This window comes from Tyto alba, unplaced genomic scaffold (genome assembly GCF_018691265.1).
Source record: "Tyto alba isolate M040663 unplaced genomic scaffold, T.alba_DEE_v4.0 Super-Scaffold_34, whole genome shotgun sequence".
Taxonomy (NCBI): Eukaryota; Metazoa; Chordata; class Aves; order Strigiformes; family Tytonidae; genus Tyto; species Tyto alba.
The window spans coordinates 1,615,512-1,636,814 of NW_024881309.1; the positions used below are offsets into that span (position 1 = coordinate 1,615,512).

Here is a 21,303-nt window from a genome sequence, read left to right on the forward strand (position 1 = left end):
AGCCCCCCACGGCGCCGCGGCAGCGAAGGCGAGCGAAACTGGGGTGAATCTTTCCGAAATCAGGGATCCTTTCGCAGCGGTGTTTCTTCCTTAATTTTCTTTTTTTTTTTTTTTTTCTTTTTTTTTGCCCTCCTTTATCCCTTTCCGCCTGGGTTTTTCCTCATTTTTCCGCATCCTTCAGGGATTACTAAACCGCCGTAATTTCAGCCTCATTTTTATTCCAGGAGCAATTTTTTTTTTTTTTTTTTGGGCTGGTGGGTTTTTGCACCGTAGCACAAAAAAAAAAAAAAAAAAAAAAAAAAAGAGTTAATAATTCCAAATTTAAAACTAAAGCGCTGTTTCTTCTCAGATTCGGGAATTCGGTCAGAGGCGGGGGGTTTATTTTTGGCATTTTGTTGGGGTTTGTTTTTTTTTTTGGGATAATTGAGGAGGGGAGGTGGGACGGCGGCAGGCGGAGGGGGGGGACACCGTGGGGGTGTCCCGGCGGCTCCGAAAAATTCACACTTGAAGATTTCTTGGTCGGCTCGGGACTGTGGTTACTTGAAATGAAGTTTTTTTCCGGGGCGGATCGAGGACCGGTAGATTTTTTTCCCATGTCTCAAGGCAATAGGATTAATGTGTATTAAACTGTAGATACTTCTAGGACAGTAAATTTATGCTGATAATTTTATTTTGTATAATTTTCCCTTTTTCTTTTTTCCCCTCTTCGTGGGTTGTTTTGTTGTTTTGTTTTTTTTTTTTTTTTTTTTTCCCCTTAACACCCTTTTCTTTTTCCCTTTTCCCCCTCCCCAGTGTTTTTGGTAAATTTATTTTTTAGGATGTTTAAAAATTACAAGTTTGGATCCTCCCCTCCCTTCCTTCCCTGGTTTTGGTTTTGTTTTTTGTTTTGTTGTTTGTTTGTTTTTTTTTTTTGTTTAATTTGTATTTTATTCTAAGTTACACGCGGCCGGCCGGGCCGCGAAATGTATTATTCCTGATATCTTTAAAATATTGTGGGTGTTTTAATAAATTTTATATTTATTTTTTGCACTCAACACACAGCCCCTGTTTTTCTGTTTCCTGATAGAGGGGGGCTGGAGGTGGGGGGGGTGCAGGATGGGGCCCTGGGTATGGGAATGGGGGGATCAGGATGGGACCCTTTTTGGGGGGGGGGTGTCAGGATCGGGCCCTTTTGGGGGTGGGGGAGTGTCAGGAATGGGTCATGTCTTGGGGTGGGGGCTTTCTTTTTGGGGGGGGCGGGGAGGATGGGGCCCTGTCTATGGAATGGCGGGATGGAGGCTGGGGCCCTGTGTGGGATGGGGGGGGGCAGGATAGAGCCCGGCTCATGGGGGATCGGGGGGTGGGGGTCGGGTCCCCCCCCGCGGGTGTCAGGATTGGGCCCTCCCCCCCCCCCCCCCCGCCCCCCGTGAGTGGGTGTCGGGCCAACTCCTCTCCAAGGTCCTCCGAGCCGCCAGGGGTCGCGGCAGCGGCGGTGCAGCGCCGGCCCCGCCCCCCTGCTGCGAAACGCGCGGCGATTGGCTGCGCCGCGGGTGGCACCGCCCCCCCCTCCCGCCCAGGATGGCCGCCGCGGCGGGGCTGTGGGGTCGCGGGTCGGTACGTGTCCTCTGCCGTGTCCGTTTGTCCGTCCCTCCCGCTGCCCCTGCCCCCTCCCAGGCCGCCGGGGGGGGGGGGGGGGCGGGGACGCTTTGTCCTCCCACGTTATTTTGGGAGGGGGGGGGTGTGTGGAGGAGTGTGGGGTGTTGGGGGGGGTGTCTGTCTTCCTCCACACCCCGCCCCCCCGAGCCGGTACCGGTAAGCGCGGCCCGCGCCTCCTCACGGTAAGTGTCCCCGGTACTGTGGGAGGCGACACCCCCCCCACACCGCATCCCAAGGGCCCCCCCACCGTTACCGAGGAGGGCGGCCGCCCCCCACGCGTGTGGGTGTGTGCGTGTCCTTCCCGCCCCCCCCTTCCTCGAAGGGTCTCTCAGTGTTTTTGCGCCCCCCCCCCCCAGCTCTTCCTGCGCTGCAGCACCTGGCGAAGCTTCGCCTCGCAGACGGACGGCGAGGCCCGAGTCACCCGGGTCCTGCGGGAGAAATTCCCCCGGGCCTCCGCCATCAGAGTGGTGGATATATCAGGTATGGGAAAACAAAACAAAAGCGCTCTTTATTGCTCTTTATTTTCTTCTTCCACCCCAAACCACCCCTGCGCTTCGTGAGGGAGGAGCTGAATCTGCCCCCAGCCCCCCCCTGGGTGCTGTGGGGACCCCTCAAATGAACACGGAGGGAGGGGGCGGGGGGGGACGACACCACAAAGACCCCTCATCTTTGCTCAAGTTTTATTTTTCCAGGCGGCTGCGGCGCCATGTACGAGATTCACATCGAGTCGGAGGATTTCAGAGAGAAGCGAACAGTGCAGCAGCACCAGATGGTGAACCAGGTGAGGGGGGGGGAAGCAGGAGGCTGGGGGGGGCACCAGTGCCCCAGCTCTGCCTTCCCAGCAACACAACTGGGCTGCAGCAGCCCCGCTGCCTCAGGCAGCGCAACCATCGCCTGCCCGGGGGCTGTAGCTCACCACACACCCCAGGTGAGGGGCTTGAGCACCTTTACTTCCTGCCCGCTAGTAAATACCACAGTGCTCCCTTTTTTTTTTGCTAATAAAGGGCGTAACTTCCACGCTGGTGGGGTGTGTAAACACCCACACACACCCCCGCGAGCACCCGCACGCAGGGTGAGCGGGGAGGAGTGTAGCCCACCCTTCCTTCCCAGTAATAAACAGCGTGGCTCTTCCTTGATGAGGGAAAAATATCATCTGCGTGTGCAGCGCTCACTGCGGGTGGGTGTAGCACTAACAGCAGGGCGCTGACACCAGGGGGTGTGCGCACAGCCCCCCCAATCGCTAGGTGCTCGGTGTCGGGGCGAAGGGCTGTGCCTGCGCGCTGTGAGTAGCTGAGTAGTAGTGGGGAAAAGGGCTGTGCTGAGCAGGGCAGCCCTCCTCCTAACTGGGGTAGGGGCGGGGTGTGTGTAACACTTACACCTGGGGGTATGTGCACATGCACTCTCAGCATGCGGAACTCATGTTGTGGCCACACACTTTACCCTGCCCCCCATCCTCACAGCACAGCTCCCCCTTTTCCCCCGCCCCCCATCCTCACAGCACAGCTCCCCCTTTTCCCCCGCCCCCCATCCTCACAGCACAGCTCCCCCTTTTCCCCCGCCCCCCATCCTCACAGCACAGCTCCCCCTTTTCCCCCTCCCAGTACCAACAGCCCCAGCCCTCATCCTCCTAGCTAGCACCCAGCCCCCTACTAAAGCACTACACAGCACTAAGGGCGGGCTGTGCCATTAATAAAACAACAGTACAGACCTACTGAGGCACTGGGGGTGTGCGCAGCGCGGGGTGACGCCGGGTTGCACCTGACCCCCCAGGGCTGGCGCTTGTCTTGTAGGCGCTGAGCGAGGAGATCAAGAGCATGCACGGGCTGCGCATCTTCACCTCCACCCCCAAACCCTGAGGCTCGCTGGCGCGGAGCCGTCAATAAAGATGCTGTCACCGAGAGGCTGACCTGGGGCAGGCTGCTGCAGCCCTGACTACCTTCTTCTCTAAAAACATCCAAGTGCTGCATTTAAGGCAACTGTGTAAGGCTGGGGGGAGGCGGGGGGGTCTGCAAGGGGACGGGGGGGGGGGGAAGAAGATGAGACACCCCCTCATCCTCTGAAAGAAGAGCAGGAAGGAAAAACTTTATTATTGCCTTGCCACAGAGCAGGGTCCCTCCCTGGGCCCCCCGCTGCTGGGAACACCCGAGCGCTGCTCTTCCAGCCCAGGGCCGGGCTCCCCTTGGGCCAGGCACTTCTTTTCCTCCCCCCACAAGGCTGTTGCTGCCCAGGGGAGCTTAAGGCTCTAAGTGCACCTCTCATCCAAAAAAAAGCACTTCCAAAAATAAGCAGAGCCACTCCACTCTCGCCCAGGGGAGCTGCTCACAGCGCTGTGTCCATGGGGTCCAGAGGAAAACTTTGCCTCTGGGAGGAGGAAGCAGCCACGCAGCACTCTGAGCTTCACCCCACGCCTGCGGGGAACAAAACCTCTGCAGCAGAGTCCCATCTTCAACCAGACTCAAGCACAGAGCCTAGAAAACCAAGTGGACTACCCAGGGCACGTCACCACAGCGCAGCCAACAGCTTCGAAAACACCACGGGCTGCGGCTGCACGGTAGAAGCGATGCCTGGCACCTCGGGGCCTGCGTCGCTGAAGGCGAAGCGTAGAAGTGGCTGGCGTACAAAGCGGAAAGGAGAGGCCGAAAGGGTCCTCCCGGGGAAACTTTATCTGTCCTTGGAGCCCAGCTTCTCAATCAGTTCCTGCAGAGGAGCCAACTCCCGCCTGTCGATCAAGTTGAATTCCTGGCAAGGGCAAAAAAAAAAAAAAAAAAAAAAAACAAAAACACAAAAACTAAAGGCACCTCTCAAAAAGCTGTTGGAAAACATGTCCAGCTACTGTACGTGTGCTGGGAACTCGCCGTGTCAGTGCCTGCTGGCTCCTGAGAGAAACACCAAGCAGGCAGTGCTGCAGCAGCCGCCTGTCCTCTCCTTCTGCGCAGAAATTCTAGCATTGAAAAGCAACAAAACTTTTTCTGATGCATCGCTAAGCACTATGCTGCTCTGCACAGCCAGTGGCACGTGCAGTCACAGAACAGGCTGTGAAAATACTGGCAGGGAAAGGAAAGGTGCTGCTGCTACTTCCGAACCGCTTCTTGAGCTACAAAACCCCCAGGTTCTCCTCTGAGCCTGGTTTCTTTTACTGCAGGCTGACAGACAAAACCTGAGAGGGAAATTCAACCATTTACAGCCAACTCAGCCATGCTTCCTGCAAAAAAAAGAAAAAAAACAAACCCCAAGACCACAAACCCACAGTGCCACAGCTGCACAGTTTGCACAGTACGGAGGGCAGGAGGCAAGTGTATCTTCCTGCGCTCGCCACAGCTGTAGATCTTCAAAGAGGGAGGAGGCACTTAAAATCCAACTCTCTTTAAAGGCAAACAGGGAACAAGAAACCCCAGAGACAGGCGACCGGCCACTGTTTTGCAACTCACCTGCACAAAGAAGATAAAGTGCTTGAAGGAGGTGTTGAGGTGGGCCTCCTCCTGCAGCCGCATGACGGAATCGAAGTGCTGGTGGTAGATGTGGGCGTACACGCGGAACAGCCGCTTCAGGATCGTCTTGGCCACTGACATGAAGTTCTTGGGAAAAGGGACCCCTGAAACACACCAACGTGCACAGCTGGAGTCCTTCAGTTTGATCAAAAAATTGCAACGCGAGATGTTCCAGCAGCAGTCCCGTATGCAAGGCCTGTTGTATCGCGCAGCCACACTTACCGATCTTTGACGGGAAGAGCGTTTCGTCATCCAGCTGGTCCTGCACCCACGTCATCAAGTAATCGATGTACTTTGGAGCCGAGCACTTGATCGGCTTCTTTATGTTGGTGCCATCTGCCCAGTGGTACTCATACCTACGAGGAGAGAGAAGGAAAAGAAATTCTTTACTCCGAGAGGCAAAATTGCATTTTCGAGTCCCGCAGCTTCCTCCTTATCTCAGTAGTGACGCTGCAACACTCGTACTCCTCAGAAGCTTTGCCTTTCCAAGTTTCTCGAGCACAACAGAACAGTCCCAGAGTTAGCACCTCCATCCTGACCACTGCAGCGATCATCTGCAGGGTTTGGCTCTCCAAAGTCAACTTCAGCTTTGTGGCAACCTCCTCTGACATCAACATTTCCTTAAAACGAGACAAAAATTGGCCAGAGGATGTGTTGGGGCCATCGTCCATCATCTGAATTAATTCACCTATGCTTTCAGACACCCCCCAGGAATTCAGCACTCCCTCTCCCCTCACACAAGATAGCTGACTCCTCCAGGAGACCATCCTCCCAGGGCCACACAGTAGCCAAAGACTTTTGGAAGCCGCCGGCTCAAATCAACACACGTGCTTATCAGTCCCACGGCTCCTCCAAAGAGGGGCAGACACTGACTGTAACGCCACACAACACGACCTGCTTTCTCTGAGGCCTTTTGCAAAATCCTTCAAAAGCAGGAGAAAAACCCCCATGTTTCAAGTGTCACTTCGTGAACGACAAACAAGCGAAAACAAACGGTGTAATTTAAACAGGAAGTCGTTACAGGAAATGTCCCCAAATATAGAAGCACGAACTTGCAATCTAGACACTTCTGGGTAGAAAAGCTGGGCAGGATGTTACACAGCACTCTACAGACACTGCCCACCAGCCAGACTCCCGCTGCTGCCCTGAAAAGCAAAGAGCCTCGAGCAGCCTTATAAACAATATCCTGCTGTAGCTTCACCTCAGCAAAACAGACAAGTGCAGAACCAACACGTAACGTTCCTCTCCCCACAGGTATTCACATCTAAAAACAACGAGGCATCCCAAATAGACCTTCACTATTTCCTTTCCACCTCTCACACTGCCCTGACCTCCTACAAAGCCGTTATGCTACGTCAGCTAGCTAAACGTGCCTCCTGAAAACCACTGCCCGTGTTTCTCACCTGCCCGACGAGCAGCAGTGTGACTCGAGGGACAAGAGCCCTTAAAACCGCCTTGGGACAACACACACTTTGTGCCCTTTCACAGCCCGTGCCAGGATAAGCGTGAGGTTCCCTTCCTGGCTTTAACTCTGCAACAGCAGCAGTGCCAGGCTGCCCTTCCCTCCCCGTACAGCTGTCGCACGCACCGTACAGTAACCTGACCCGCGCGTTCGCCCGCCTCGTGTCCTGCCCCGTGCTGGCAGCAGCATCTTTAGAATTGCTTGCGCTTGGAAAAACCACGCTACGGCCTCTCCGAGCACTGGCTCTGCGGGACGGCACACTGAGAGGTTAAAGTAAGACTGACAGCAAGACCAGACACTTCCAGTCAAGTTAGATCTTTCATTTTCCTTAAAACACACCATTTCAGCTTCCAAACATTGGGACCCAATCAACAGAGGGGGAAAAGAGATCCCCACACATGCTTCCTGTGGACAGATATTCAACATGCCAGGCAAACTGATGGCTACTGACACCACGCAGCCTCCCTAACAGGCAGTGTGCCTTCACGCATGGGTAAAAGACACCAGGGAGCACAATGCTGCGCCTCAGCCCCATCTGGACACATCCCATCCTCTTTTTAGCTTCTTTCTACACACGCTCGAGCAACCCACACACCCACCTACTTCACCACATTTAAATTGCAGCCATGGACTTCAGTGAACTTCTTACCTTGGTCCTGCAGACATGACCGGGCAGCTCGCCTCCGTGCAGAACTCCGTAATGGTCCCGTACAGCATGTTGATTTGGTTGAAAAAATCCACCGCTGGAAAGGAAACGCATCAGGTTTACTCAAAGTGCAAACACAAAGTGGACCGGAGCACCGGTTTGCTCTTGTCCCGCTGATGCAGCCTCTGAGGATTGCGGTCTTGGGGCTGAACGTGCCGCAAAGCTCTCAGCAAAAACAAACATTCCCCTTCCATACAGTGTCACGTGGCTGACGACTTCGAGACATTTTGACCATCTAGGAATCTGAATCTGTCAATTTTTTACTGTCTGGCTACCGCCCCTAACCGATTCGTACGGCACAAAGCTCCACTCAGCCTTCCATGCCTTGGAAACATGTGCTTCAGCTTGCAGGCACCTTTAAAAAAATGACAGTACCTCAAAAACCTGATTGATTTTGATAATACAGGAGAGACCTTCCTTAGGTTGAAGACTCTTGGCCTGACTTACTGCTTTCTATTGCTCAAAACTACTTCTTCCTCCTCTAACCTCCAAAGAGGCAGAGTTCAAGGTCAGGGACATCAATTGCTATACATAAAACAGATTTGTAGTATTTGGCTTTTTAAACTATGCATGCAGCAATAATAAAATGAAAAAACTCCACAAAGCTAGAGTTCAGTGGAGAATACAGTTCTGCATTTTCCCCGGACTACTCACTGTCACCAATCTTGCAGCCCACAGCACTGACTTTGTAATTGCAGATACCGATACTCGGGGCTTACCCCCCAGTACAAAAATAACCACAAACCTAACCATCTTTGCAAGTCTGAACTCAAAAAAATCCCACCCCAAAACCACGAGAGCACAGGTTTGTTTCTCTCTTTGTGCACGTTTTCAGAGCACAACACCCCTCTGACACAGGACCTGGCTGCTGTCAGCACCTCACACCACTTACTTTCCTTTTTCCCCAACTTGGTTACCTCAACAGACCATGCCTGGGAGAACAATTTCAGTTGGGGAAGTTCTAGGTTCTTTTAAGGATAAAAACCAGAGATTCTTGCCTTTCCCACTCCACCTCCACACTCAGGTGGGTCCCTCTTTCGTAGGACTTACTGTTAACTGCGATCCACTCGTTAAGGTCCTCTCCCTCCGGCAACATAACCGCTTGTCTAAGGTTACCGCTCCCCAGTGTCGCTTCTGCATGTTTCAAGAGTTCATACTGATGGGAGCCTTCGGGAATGTTCTTCTTAGGTTTAAATGTTTTCGAAGATCGACTCCCACTGACAAGAGAGAAAACATTTCCAGTTAGTCCTTTAACAGCATTCCCTTCCCAGAAAAATTCCCCATATTACCAGCACTTTTACTCGGGATGACGCTGGCCCTTCCCCATTTCCCCCACCGTTGGGGTGAACAGATCCTACGTGCAAGCTGAAGTGTTTCCTGACAGCGTCACAAAAGAAACGCCCACGCGTTTCCCTCTTTCACTCACCCTTTTTAAAAGTCACAAACATTCTGTGCAAAGGCCCAAAGACTCATCAAGGAACAGTTGCTTTCAATCACGGAAAGAAAAGCCCACAAAACTCTGCCAGGGAACGAAACAACCTGCTGACTGCCACTAGGTCAGTTTGACAGCAGCAAGTATTAGACACTCAGCATTCAAATGCACCATAGGAAACAGCTCGCTAAAAATAGCGACTTAATAGACTCCAGCACTGAAATGTAAATCATCATTGTAACCTTCTCTTGCTGTATCATACCGACAGCTGTGCTCAGCAGCCGAGCCATCACACAACTCTGCACCAAACCCCTCATCCCTCCAACGGGGCCAGAGGAGCCACCGCCTCTCCCCAAACAGCAAACACTGCCAAAAACTGGATGAATTTCGGTAACTCGCAACCACAAAATACTAACTTTCAGACTCTGCCAGCTCTCTGCTTTCAAGCAAGGAGGATGCAAACGACGGGACAGCCAGGGCCAAAACACAGCTCGGGGGAAATGGGCTTCTCCAGCATGTGCTGCTCAGCATTGCCGGCATCTCGCCACACACAGCCGGGAGGGTTCGGCTAGCACACGCCTCGCAGCAGCTTCCTGGTGCAACCTTACAGCTTTGTGCAACATTCAGTGCAGAAATAAATGACCTTTCGATCCAGCTCACTCTTAAACCAAGCCACAGCCTCCTGCTACAGCTAAAACGCAGGCCCAGCATGTTGCTGACCCTAAGCAGAAGGTCCCAAAAGGCAGACTCAGCACACTGTGAGCCCTAGGAAGAGGCTCACCAGCCCCTTCTTATGCCACAAAATGCCTCTAGTCCTCAGCCACGGCACCTACCAGGCCTTAAGAGCCAGAAGCCCTCTCACACTTTATAAGCCTTCATATCTACAACACAGTTATGCAACAGCTCACCCCCTAACAGCTCATTAAAGATGCATTTTCTACACCACATGCCAAATTAATGGATTCCCCCTGCAATCAGACCTGCCCCACCTCACAGGCGGGCAGCCCCTCACACAAACACCAGCCAGCACCAAGAGCCAACACCCTTTGCACAGATGTAGGATAAGACCCACCCAGGTGGAAGGTCCATACCCACGGGAGAAGGGCCTCCTCTTTTCTGCCTCACCCCACACCTGCAACGCCCCTTTCCTACTCTCAAGGCCTCCCACTAAAGCAGAGCATCCCTACAGACACCCCCACCCCCTCAGGGCCTCCCCCAATACCCCTGGAAGACCAACCCCTCAAATTCTCACCACCTGGGAGGGATTAACTCTCACAAGACATCACCTCCCTAGAGCCTTCCCTCTAAGACTGTCCCTCAAAATGCTTCCCCTCCCTTCACACACCCCCCGAAGCCCTCCACAGCATTCCCCAGTGTGCCTATCCTCCAGGGCCACCCTGCTGCTGCTGCCAGCCTCCCTCCACCTCCCGTCCTTCCCCCTCTCGCCCCTCTGCTGACTGCTCCAAGGCTTCCTGCCCCCCAAAACCACTACACCCTTAGGGCTTCCTCCACAGCACTGTGCTCCTCCCAAACTCTTCCTCGGTCCCTCCTCATACATCCCCAGGGAATCTCTTCAAAGCCTTCGCCCTCTCCATATGCACCCAGACTCCCCACCCCTAAACCCCCAGGGTCTCTGCCCAAAGCCACACTGGGCTTCCCCCTAAAACTTCCCTTAAAAGCCCTCCCGTACCTCATCACAAGGCCTTCTTCAGCTCCTGGGCACCGCCGGGACCTCTGACCCCCCCCCCCCCCCCCAAAAGCCTTCCTCGAGGCCCAGGACTCCTCTCAGGACCCTCCCCGACCCCTTTCCACGACACCTTCCTCAAGGTCCCAAACACGCCCAGCATCTTCCCGCAGGGCCCCCCCCAAAAATCCTTCCTCCCCCTCAAGTTCTTCACAGACCCAGCCCTCAAGACCTCTCCAAACGCTTCCTCCCCCCACAAAAACCTCTCACAGGCCAAGCCCAAGCGCCCCCCCCCCCCCGCCTTTCCTCAAGACCAAAGCCCCTCACAGCCCCTCCCCAAAGGCTTTTCTCCCCACAAAGCCCTTCAGAGCCCCTGGGGGCCGCCTTTCCCCGGGACGCGGGCACTCACAAGAGGAAGCTCATGGCGAGCGGAGCCGGGCCGAGGCGCCGGGCCGGGCTGAGGTGAGAGCGGCGGCGGCGGCTGCTCGCGCGCGGCCCCAGCTCCCTGCGGGCAGCGCCCGCCCCGCCCCGCCGCCGAACTCTCGCGAGAACGACGGCGGGGGGGGTGGGTGGGGGGGAAGAGGGGGTGAGGAGAGGGAGGGGCTTCGGGCGTCGGGGGCGGGGCCTCGCACGGCGCCATCACCATGGCAACAGCTCCGGGGAACGACGTTGGCGTGGGGGCTGTGCGGGCCTCGGCCACCCGCGGGCCTGGGGACCCCCAAAACCCCTTCTCATGGGCCTGGGGACACCCCCCCCCCCCCCCCCCCAGACCTTCCTCATGGGCCTGGGCGCCCAAAGAGACCCTCCCCATAGGCCTGGGGACCCCCAAACACCCTCCCCATGGGCCTGGACACCTCCAGAGACCCCTCCCATGGGCCTAGGGACCCCCAAAAACCTTTCTCACGGGCCTGGGGACCCCAAAAACCCTTCCTCATGGGCCTGGGCACCCCCCCACCGTGGACCTCCCTTCCCCTGCTTGCCTCTGAGCTCACAAATGCTTCTCTACACCCCCCCCCCAACCACCACCATCTTACTTCAGTGCCTCCTTTCCAGTATCGCACCAGGCCAAACCCATCCAGCCCCCCCAGACCAACTTCACAGTCTGAAATTCCCCCTAAACACTCTAAAGTTTGTCGAACCCTTTTCCTAGGGCTGATTTCTGCAGGTTTTCACCTTTTTTTTTTGTTTTTTTTTTTAGCTATGTGACCCCTCCAGCCCTTGTCTTAGCAAGGAGCTGCTATTATTAACATAAAAAAATTACTTTTAAAACCAGGGAGTGACTGTAGCTGCTCTAAACAAGTTAAAAACTAAAATAAACACCATGAGGTTATTTTAGCTCATGGCCAGGCCACCTCCCGCAGCTCTCACAAGCGGCACGTGTGGTGCCAGGGCACATCCTGGGGATGGCTGCTGGTGATCCTCCGTATTTATTTGACATTCAGGGAGGTATAAAAAACCTCCCCAGACTTTACCCAGCACCTCAGTGACCTCGGGAGAAACGTTTAAGGCCACCTTTCATAGCTTAAAGGGTAAATAGGGTAAAGTTAACGAAAATAAACACATGGGAGACAGCTAAACTCGCTCAGCATGGGATTCCAAGGATTTACAGACTCTTCTACCTCCTCTCTGTGCAGGTTTCTTTCTTCCTTCTCCCTGATACTGGGGAGCATCATTCACACCCACCCTAACCCAATCCAGTGCTATAAAATATTAATGGTATTTAGCTTTGCAAAAAAAGCATTTAATTTTTCCACGTGCAGAGAACATAGCCAGAAACGGCAGGGAAACACAAATGGTGAGTAACAGCTCCCTCTCACCATCGGTGGGTGCTGATGGACAGCCACCCCACACCCACTCGGGGGTGGGATTGGGTTTCCCAGCCCACTGTGCTGGGACTGCCCGGAGCTGGGTGTGCTGGGAGCATCTGGAGCTGCAGGCGCCCAGTTCCCCCTCCACCCAGGTTTTGTGATGCTGGAGGAGGGGTGGGATGATACCGGTGACATCCTGTGGTGAAAATCTGCCCTATTTTTCAGCAGCTAAACTACCTATCCTAGTGTATGAACGTTTAGCCCTAAACCCAACCTAACCCTAGCCCTAATCTCAATCTCAGCCCAGTTTTAGGTGTATTTGCAGGCCCATATTTAATCTCATCCCAGCCCCGCAATTAGCCCTAACTCCAACCCCAGCCCCTTCCCCAACCCCATTCTCGCCCCCAGACCAAATCCCAGCCTAACCCCACCCAAATCTCAGCCCTAAACTTGACCCCAGCCCCGACCCCCGATTTTAACCCAGGCTCAGCCCTGGCCCCGCCCCTCGCCTCACGCAACACGCAGCCCCTCTTGCAGCCCCTCTCTCCCTTGGGCCCAGCCAATGAGCGCCGCCGTGCCCAATTAGGGAGGAGAAACCCCGCCCGCCTCATCCAATCAATACTCCCGTTCTCCTTCCGCCCCGCCCACCCGCTCTCTCCCTTTACCCCAATCGCAGCGGGCGAGCCCCCGCTCCGTCCCGTCCCCTCCCTCTCCGCCGCCATTCAACTCGCCCCTCCGCACCTCTCGCCGCGGCGATTGGCTCCCGCCAGCCGCGGGGAGGGGAGGGGTCGGCCCCTCCGCGCTATATAAGGCGGCGGGCGGCGCGGAGGGGCCGTCCCGCCGCCCCTTCCCGCGTGTTTTTCCGCGCCGCTGCCATGTCAACCGCGCTCTGCCCGCTCCGCGCTCTCAGCCGCGCCGCGCTCCGGCCCCGCGGCCGCCGCCTCCACCTCAGCGCGCCCAGGTACGGCCCGGGGGTTTGTTTGTGTGTGTGTGTGGGGGGGGAAAAAGCGCACCCCGACCATCTTCCCCCCGCCCCATCGCCCCCTCCGCCGCGTCCCGGCGTGGGGCGGGCTGAGGAGGGGGATGCCCTGCCCGTTCGCCCCCTCGCCCACCGGGCAGGGGTAGAGAGACTCGGCTCGCCGCTGCCCGTACCGGGAATGAATGGGGTGGGCCCCCAGCGGCAGCCCCGGGCGCTGCAGGCTGATGAAATCGCGCTCCCTCCTTGCATGGCGAGTGCCGGGCTCTTCCCCCATCTACCCGGGCAAGGGGGCACCGGGGCTACCGGGTCCCCCCGGGAGTCATCTCTCGGGGCCCGGCCCCAGGCTCAGCCCGGATTTAAGCGGTGTGAGAGGGACCGGACACCTCCTCGAGCATCCTGCCCGTGCACCGGCTGACTTTCTGCATCGCCCCGCGTGGGTTTTGCTTTAATGCACCGAAACAGCCCTTGAGGGTGCTCTGGTTTCATTGCTTTTCCCTACCCTAAAGAGGGCTCGAAGCTTTTATTTTTGGCTTCCCTGGAGCTCAGAGGGGGGCTGCTGGTGGCTGTCCCCATCTTCTGGGAGCCCAGGCTGGGCACCCCAGCCTCAGGCTTAGTAAGGGGGAAGATTCGGGTAGATACGAGGTGCCTCTGATCTACTGAATTCTCCTTTCCCTAGCTTGCCAGATACTTGTAATAATTCCCAATTAGGCATATGGTAGCATAGTTCTGAAGCTAAAATAAGAATTAGAGAGCCTGTAGAGTGAGCTGGTCAGGGATGGGTTTTTACTTGCTATTATTAAATAGGCTTCACTGGGGCGGTTGCTATTAGGGATGAAGTAACATTTAATTCCCAGTAAATGGGGAGAACTGCATATTTGAGTAGGGCAGGTATTAAGAAAGCATAAATGATCCTCTGCACCTCTAAGTAAGTATCTAGGCAAAAGGATTTTTTACCTGGGATGGTGCCTCGTGGCTGTTCTGTGCAGGTGTGGGTCTGGAGCAGCTCTTGTGGTGTTTTTCCCTGGTAGCAGGTTTCCCAGAGCTCCATGATCAGGATTGTACCTAGAGAAGGTCAGAAAACACCAGTGTTGGATTTAATGTGGGATCATGGTAGGAGAAAGTGTGTACACCAGGCAGCTGGTGGATTTTTGAGGAGAAACTGCAGCAATTCACCTTGTTCCCGTTGGATGGCGTGGTGCAGGGAGAGTTGAAAACTGCTTGGTGCTCTTGGGCTTTCTCCCGTGGGTCAGTTGTCTCCTGGGTTCCTGTGGCAAGCTGAGTAGCTTGTGGGGTTGTGATGCATATTGCTTAGCGATTGCTTCAGAAATGGGCAGATCCTTGCGTTTTGGGGAAGGCGCTGTAAATGATAGTAACGCTGCGGGGAGCGTCTTTGCTCCGGCTCAGAGGTAAGAACAATTGGGCAAGTAAGGTGCTTGTCATGAGGCCTTGCAGCAAGGCAAGACTTAAATGCTGTGGTGAAGCCTAAAAGTGAAGCTTGTGAAAGTGAACTCCCTTGCAAAGGGGTTAGTGAATGAGAATAAGAGCTACGGCTGTAACCTGAAGAAAAAACCCAAGTGTGAGTGCTGTGGGCAGCCTGTTGTGAGTGGGGACTGGCAGCTGTGGCCTCCCAGCCAGCTGTAGGTCAAGCCAGCCTTTCTATATACTGCAGGGTGTTCGGTTGCCTGGAATGTATTTGGCAGTCACTGGGTATTTCTGTTACCAATTTAGACCAGAAATGTGTGTGAGGAGCTGTCTTGACATGGTTCAAACAGGCAAACGTCCCTTCTACTTCAGCTAGACGGTGGAGCCTTGGTGGGGTGAAACCATGCACCCCCAGCCCAGCTTTAACAGCCTGAAGACACAGCTGTAGCAGTGGCAGCAGTTATTTGAGCAGGGGAGGGCATCAGATTGCCTTGAGCAAGGTGCGTGCTGTGCTAGATGGGCGGATGGTCTTGCTGAGGAATTTGTGGGGGACGAGGATCTCTGGGAACACCACTGGATACAAAGCACAGCACACTGTGCCTCCTGAGCTGCGTCCAGCAGGCCAGAATTACTCAACAGACCTCTGATGATGGAAGCTCCACTGAAGTGGAGTGAGTTCTGCTTTGTGTAAGTCCTTTGTAGTGAAGCTGTCATGCCTTTGTAAGGAATGGGTGACTGGCTTTCTAAAAATGGGAGCTAATAGTATCTTAGCTTGAAATATGCAGCAGGCGAACGATCCACATGGACCCTTGGCCTTGCAGAGAATAGTGTGTACGCTTACTCAGGCTGCACAAATAAGTTGGTCCCTCTGTCAGTCTTGTTTGCTGATCCTGGCTTTGGACAGCAGAGCTGTAAACTAAGACTGAAATATGCTGCTTCACTTGATTTGGCATAAAGGTGCAATAGTCTTGTACAGAGCTCGAGTAAAAGAGCCCTTTCTGCCTCAGCATCTGTTTTTCCGTGTTTGTGTTGCACAGCTCGGATTTGATGGTCCTAATGATGCTGACTGCTTTGGTAATGCTTTCTCCGTTGCAGAAATGATGCCGTTGTGATTTCTGGAAGAAAGCTGGCCCGGCAGATCAGACAGGAAGCCCGTCATGAGGTTGAGCAGTGGGTAGCAGCTGGAAACAAGAGGCCTCACCTCAGTGTCGTTCTTGTCGGTGAAAATCCAGCGAGTCACTCCTACGTACTGAACAAAACCAAAGCGGCGGCTGATGTGGGTATGTCTCGTGCTCTGTTCTGAGAAAGTGGAGGAAGTGACTGTTTTATCTTGCTTTAGTCGGGACTCCTCCACACTGGAGGCTGGGGAAACTTTCTGGAGTTTGTCTATCTGGCAGCTTTTCACCTCAGCTGCATGGCAGTCCATATTTGCCTCAGCATTTGCTGTGACTCTTGACTGCCTTCATTGTTGTCCTGGCATGTAGTTAATAAACGTGGTTCATGTGTGCATTGTGCCATTTGAATCCTTTAGGGCAACATCAAGCTCTGTAGTGTGGATTTGCGGCCCTTCTAGGGCTGTAGAAAGCACAGACAGGGCTCTGATTTGTCTTTTTTCCCTCAACTGCCTGAGATGCAGTCATTGTTCAGCAGCCTTGTTACTCTCTGCCTCCAGTCTTGCAAGTTGAGGTCCTGCTCAGTGTTCAGCCAAGTATGCTCCTGGAGAAAATGTGCTGAATGCGGTTAGGGGCAATGAATGGTTTAGTTTTTGGTTGGGTTATGTGCTGCTAAAGCTGCCTTTGGACCTGAGATTTTTAGGCTAACAGCCCCTTCTTTCTGTGTCAAGAGGGAGCATGGGGGATGTGCAGTTGCATCTTCGTTGTAGCACCCTTTGGTTTGGTTTCTCCAAGCCCTCCCTGCACTCTGGGGTCTCTTATTTCAAGTAGCCTTTCCCACTAAGTACAATAATGGTCCTTAACCATAACTCACAAGACTTGTGAAGGTCTCCAGCCTGGCATGTGCCTATCAGATTTGATAGAGCATTGAAATGGTGCAGCTTGAATCCACATGGATTAAGAAAGTTGCTCTCCTGCTTGTGCACGTGTGGCTCTAACGTGGTGCTTTCAATGGTTGTGCAGGAATCAGCAGTGAAACCATCCTCAGGCCAGCCTCTGTTACTGAAGAGGAGCTACTGGATTTGATCAGCAAACTCAATAACGATGCCAATGTGGATGGCCTGTTAGTACAGCTTCCTTTACCTGGTGAGTAGCTAGATTTCCACCTGTTTCATTTTTACATACAGGTTTTAAGGGTTTGTATGTGACAGAGGAGTAGCAGCACTGGGGCTATCCTGTGGCATCCTGCAATGATGCAGCTTAATGTTGATGCAGCTACTCCATCACACAGCTGCCTGTACGAGTTAAATTGCTGGGGGTCACAGAAATCTATTCTTGTGTAGAGAATATCAGCATCCAGGGCCAGAAGCTTGAACTCTGTGACACTGAGGCTGCCTAAAAATGTCCTCTGCATGAGCAATGCTATAGTCCCAGAGTGGTTCCAGTTCCCTTCTGCTGGGAGCTGTTATCCTTGAGCTTGCTGGAAGTCTTGCGTAGCTTCAAGCATCCAAACTCTTGAAGGGACTGGTGCAGCAGGTCAGGGCTCTGTCTGCAAAGAGCAGGTTTTTGGCTGATCTCTAGGGTTAAAGCTTCTTGTTCTCTTCCAGAGCATATTGATGAGCGCAAGATTTGCAACGCTGTGACTCCAGACAAAGACGTTGATGGTTTTCATGTGATAAACGTGGGGCGCATGTGCCTCGACCAGTACTCCATGCTGCCAGCTACCCCCTGGGGGGTGTGGGAGATCATTAAGAGAACTGGTAAGCTGCTGCTGCTGCAGTATTTGGCTGCTGTCTGCTATAACTTCCAGCTTGCGTGTGTTTTTCAAGACTCCACCTCGTCCTCCGCAGGCATCCCAACGCTGGGGAAGAATGTGGTGGTGGCTGGCAGGTCGAAGAACGTGGGCATGCCCATCGCCATGCTGCTGCATACGGACGGCAGGCACGAGCGCCCAGGAGGTAGGAGCTCGGTGGCCCCCCAGCCTGTGTGCCAGGCAGCCACGGAAGGAAGCCCTCTGCCTGTCACACTGGCCTCTTTAGGCTCCTAAACCAGTCCTGGGAGTGCTTTAGGGAGGCTGGCCCATCACACAGGCTGTGGTGTAGGCTTAGGAGTTAACTCTGCACCTAGTCAGCCTTTGAACATTTCAGAGCCTTTTTCAGTGAGTCCTTGTCCCCTTCCATACCAGATCCCTCCTGCTGACTTTGCAGGCTGTTCCCTGGGGTTTGTCATCAGGCTCTGATGTTCCTGGTAAATTCATGGGTGGTCTCGAAGGGGAAGGTCTAGAGAAGTGGCTGGGTTTGGGTGGTATAGGTGAATTAAAAGCTCTGTGTAACCACTCTTGCAGGTGATGCCACAGTCACAATTTCACACCGCTACACTCCCAAGGAGCAGTTGAAGCAACACACAATCCGTGCTGATATTGTGGTAGCAGCAGCAGGTAAGACCTGACTAACAGCCCAGGTGAGGTGCACAGATGGTGCTGCACCACAGCTTGTGTGGTTTCTGGTGGGAATCCTTGTTTGCAGGAGATAATCCTGTTAGTAGTGAATGTCTTGGTCTCCATGTCTGGCAGTGTAGGATAGTTCAGTGCTCTCATGGCTGTCTGCAGCTGCTGTAGGTAAGGGCTAGGACTGCAGGTGAGGGGCTGTTTGAGCCAGTTTATCCTGTGGTTAAGCCTAGGAGCCACATGCTTGATCTTGCTAACAGAGCTGCCTTTGAAATGGAAAACAACATCTGGCAAGAGGGCTTGGTATGCCAGCGAGCACCTGGTCAGATCTAGAGAACAGCTACAGACAGGCTCTGTTATCCATGCAGACAGTTCTGTATCTATGTGGGGAGGAGAAAAAAAATCCACCAAGATGGCATCTGCTTGCCTAGACACTGTCAAAATGCTGAGGAACAGCTGCAGCATCATCTTCAGAGCCTGAAGAATCACTTTGGGGATGTGCTCTTCTCCAGGCTGCACCCTTGGCACAGAGGTAGCTCATCAGCAGAGGGGCTGAGCTGATTTGGGATATCTGCTGGCAGCAGAAAGCTGTGTGTGAGCCTGTGGGGAGGGAGGAGAGAAAATGTGGGTTATAAATGTGATATGAAGAGACAAGGTGCTGGAAGGATTAGAAGTGGTGTGGAAGGTGTCAGTGCATATAATGATGGCAGAAGTGCTGCTGGCAGATAAGACCTGTAAATTGCCACAGGCAGTCATCAGACCAGAGGAAGGCTTGCATGAAAGAGTTAACTAAGCAGAGGGTGGGAATGAGTTCCTCTGCTCCACTGAGCCCGCAGTATCTGGCAGAACCAGACAAACACACCCCACGCTGAAGGGGTAGCTTAGCCCCAAGCTGCTGCTCCCCCCTCCCTGTCGCGCCGGGGTTTTGCAGCCCCTGGGTGAAGCTGGTGCCTCTGCCACGCTGGGCTGTGGTGGTCTCGGACGCCCTTCCAGCTTGCTGACTTAGTGCAGGTGCAAAAATGTGGCTGGAGCTGTGTGAACAAACACGGCCACAGACTCCAGATGCAAGCTTTAAGGTTTCAACTTGGAGAGGACGCTTTGGTCTCAGCCACTTGGCCAGACTTCTTTCTGGGGGTGGTTTCCAGTTTGTTATACTCTGAGGTTATCAGTAAACACCTCCGATTCCTGATTGAGCTGAACATCAGGTAGCTCTGGATTGTGCAACTGTGGGTAGAACTGCATTTCATAGAATGATAGAATCATTTAGGCTGGAAAAGACCCTTAAGATTATAAAGTCCAAGCATTTTTGTGAGGCAGGAAGGCCCAGGCAGGTCAAAACAACATGAAGATGGGTTGAGGGGGAGCGAGGGGCTGTTGAGCACCACCATGAGCGTGTGGTTCTCTTTTCTTCTTGCAGGCATACCCAATCTGATCACAGCTGATATGATCAAAGAAGGAGCTGCAGTTATTGATGTGGGGATAACGAGAGTGCAGGATCCTGTCACTGCCAAATCAAGGCTGGTTGGGGATGTGGATTTTGAAGGTATGGAAAGGCAGGAGAAAGTCCTGGTTCATGCAGCTGAGCAGATGCAGACTAATGCTTCTGTTCTCTCTCTTGGTGCATTTGATATTGTACCATATGCAAGGGTGCAGCCTGCCTGTAGTGTGCCACAGGAATGCTGCGTGCTGCAAGGCAAAGGAGACTCATCCTGAGCCTAAGCAGTTGGGTCAGTTTGCCTCTACTCCAATTCATCACTCATACCCCTGGTTTTAACTAAAACCATGCAGAACTTACCTTCTGGCTCCCAATTCACTGGCCTTGTTCCCCCCTTAGCTGCAGCAGTGCCAGGAGGGGCTGCTGTGATGAGCCTTCCCCCTCTGGGTGGCTGGGGAAAGACACTGGAACCTCCTCCCCTCCTGGAAGAAAGGGGGTGAATGTTCAGACTGTTAGTACTTTATTGTGGCTGCCTTCAAGGGCATGTGTGAAGCCCACATCTAGTCTTGGACTTGACATTTCTGTGGTAGAAATCCAGCTATTAGACCTTGCTCTTCATACTGGCCAGCCAGCTTGATGAGCGTTACTGCTCTTAACTTGCATGCTGAGCTCTAGCTTTCCTTCCTGCAGGGGTGAAGAAGAAAGCCAGCTACATCACTCCAGTCCCTGGGGGAGTTGGGCCCATGACAGTTGCCATGCTGATGAAGAACACCATCATCGCTGCCAAGAAGCTGTTGAAGCCCAAAGAGCTGGAAGCATTAACTGCCTAATGTGAGACTCTCTTTAGCACTGAAAAACGACATTCCAAACTGACTCCCAAACAGGCCGATAGAAAATGCAATATTTTTATTTATTGTATTGGAAGTGGAATTTCCTAATCTAAGGTCATAGATATTTATTGGCAGCTGAAGCATATGCACATTAGTGGTACTAAGGTGTAAGCATTTACACTCCTGGCCTACTCATGCTAGCGAAGCTGCTTCGTGTTTAAGCTAGCTCTTCTAGGAAGCTGTCCCTGCGGGAGCAGGGCCTAGGCAGCGCTTGGGAGCTCGGTGTGGCGTTGGCAACCCCGCGGGAGGTAGAGTGCTGCTCCATGCCATGGCCTCCATGGTTCCGTTCTCACAGAGGCTCAGTCGGCCCGGACTGCTCGCGTTTGACTCGTGCTGAAGTCTTCTACTCCATGCTGGATGTTTAGTTTGAGTTTAAGCTCTTCTACAGAAGTTACTTGAAGGAGAAAAAAAAAAAAGCCATATGTCTGTTCTCAGCCTGTGCAGGGCCCTGGGCAGTGGCAGATCTGTTGTAACATGTTGTTCTAGTGTGCAGCTAAGCTGTTTTTGACTTTTAAAAGCCTTTTTTTTTTTTTTTTTTTTTCCTAACCAAAGAATGGTGGGGTGGGGGCTGTTGGTGTCTGCATTGAGCACACAGGAAGTTTGCTGGACTGTATTGTAAAGCGTGTAAGTACTTAGCAAATAATGCAGGATAACTCTAAATAAAGTACAAGAAGGAAAAAAAAAACCCTACTTGTGAAAGACTTGCTTAGTAATAAATTCCAGGATATTTCCCCCAGAAAAGGAGAGCTGCCCCCAGCAGTAGTTTATGAAAGCACTTGTGACATTAGCTCCTTTTTGTTCTTC

At 53.4% G+C, this 21,303-nt stretch overlaps 3 protein-coding genes across 3 annotated transcripts; 2 read left to right on the forward strand and 1 right to left on the reverse strand.

Moving 5' to 3' along the window:
* Window positions 1-1,533: 1,533 nt before the first annotated feature.
* Window positions 1,534-3,535, forward strand: BOLA3 (bolA family member 3). Its single transcript, XM_042801535.1, has 4 exons — window positions 1,534-1,593; window positions 1,992-2,115; window positions 2,328-2,416; window positions 3,426-3,535. Exons 1-4 carry the CDS (start codon window positions 1,558-1,560, stop codon window positions 3,489-3,491), a joined length of 315 nt encoding a protein of 104 aa, XP_042657469.1. The 5' UTR covers window positions 1,534-1,557; the 3' UTR covers window positions 3,492-3,535.
* A 152-nt stretch (window positions 3,536-3,687) lies between these two features.
* On the reverse strand, window positions 3,688-10,931 carry MOB1A (MOB kinase activator 1A). Its single transcript, XM_042801534.1, has 6 exons — window positions 10,817-10,931; window positions 8,342-8,508; window positions 7,235-7,328; window positions 5,346-5,479; window positions 5,064-5,227; window positions 3,688-4,374 (listed from the first exon to the last, which is right to left on the reverse strand). Exons 1-6 carry the CDS (start codon window positions 10,828-10,830, stop codon window positions 4,297-4,299), a joined length of 651 nt encoding a protein of 216 aa, XP_042657468.1. The 5' UTR covers window positions 10,831-10,931; the 3' UTR covers window positions 3,688-4,296.
* A 2,103-nt stretch (window positions 10,932-13,034) lies between these two features.
* On the forward strand, window positions 13,035-21,184 carry MTHFD2 (methylenetetrahydrofolate dehydrogenase (NADP+ dependent) 2, methenyltetrahydrofolate cyclohydrolase). The gene is made up of 8 exons (XM_042801575.1): window positions 13,035-13,176; window positions 15,712-15,896; window positions 16,752-16,874; window positions 17,336-17,488; window positions 17,579-17,686; window positions 18,073-18,165; window positions 19,592-19,717; window positions 20,300-21,184. Exons 1-8 carry the CDS (start codon window positions 13,091-13,093, stop codon window positions 20,437-20,439), a joined length of 1,014 nt encoding a protein of 337 aa, XP_042657509.1. The 5' UTR covers window positions 13,035-13,090; the 3' UTR covers window positions 20,440-21,184.
* The last annotated feature ends 119 nt before the right edge of the window (window positions 21,185-21,303 follow it).

Excerpts from the sequence above, each read along its gene's own strand:
- BOLA3 (XM_042801535.1), top strand. The coding sequence starts at position 1,558 with ATGGCCGCCGCGGCGGGGCTGTGGGGTCGCGGGTCG. Across the intron at positions 1,594-1,991 it reads GGCTGTGGGGTCGCGGGTCG|CTCTTCCTGCGCTGCAGCAC; the intron begins GTACGTGTCCTC and ends CCCCCCCCCCAG. Across the intron at positions 2,116-2,327 it reads CAGAGTGGTGGATATATCAG|GCGGCTGCGGCGCCATGTAC; the intron begins GTATGGGAAAAC and ends TTATTTTTCCAG.
- MOB1A (XM_042801534.1), bottom strand. Across the intron at positions 5,480-7,234 it reads GTCATGTCTGCAGGACCAAG|GTATGAGTACCACTGGGCAG; the intron begins GTAAGAAGTTCA and ends CTCTCCTCGTAG. Across the intron at positions 5,228-5,345 it reads GCTCTTCCCGTCAAAGATCG|GGGTCCCTTTTCCCAAGAAC; the intron begins GTAAGTGTGGCT and ends GGTGTGTTTCAG.
- MTHFD2 (XM_042801575.1), top strand. The coding sequence starts at position 13,091 with ATGTCAACCGCGCTCTGCCCGCTCCGCGCTCTCAGCCGCGCCGCGCTC. Across the intron at positions 13,177-15,711 it reads CTCCACCTCAGCGCGCCCAG|AAATGATGCCGTTGTGATTT; the intron begins GTACGGCCCGGG and ends TCTCCGTTGCAG. Across the intron at positions 16,875-17,335 it reads AGTACAGCTTCCTTTACCTG|AGCATATTGATGAGCGCAAG; the intron begins GTGAGTAGCTAG and ends GTTCTCTTCCAG.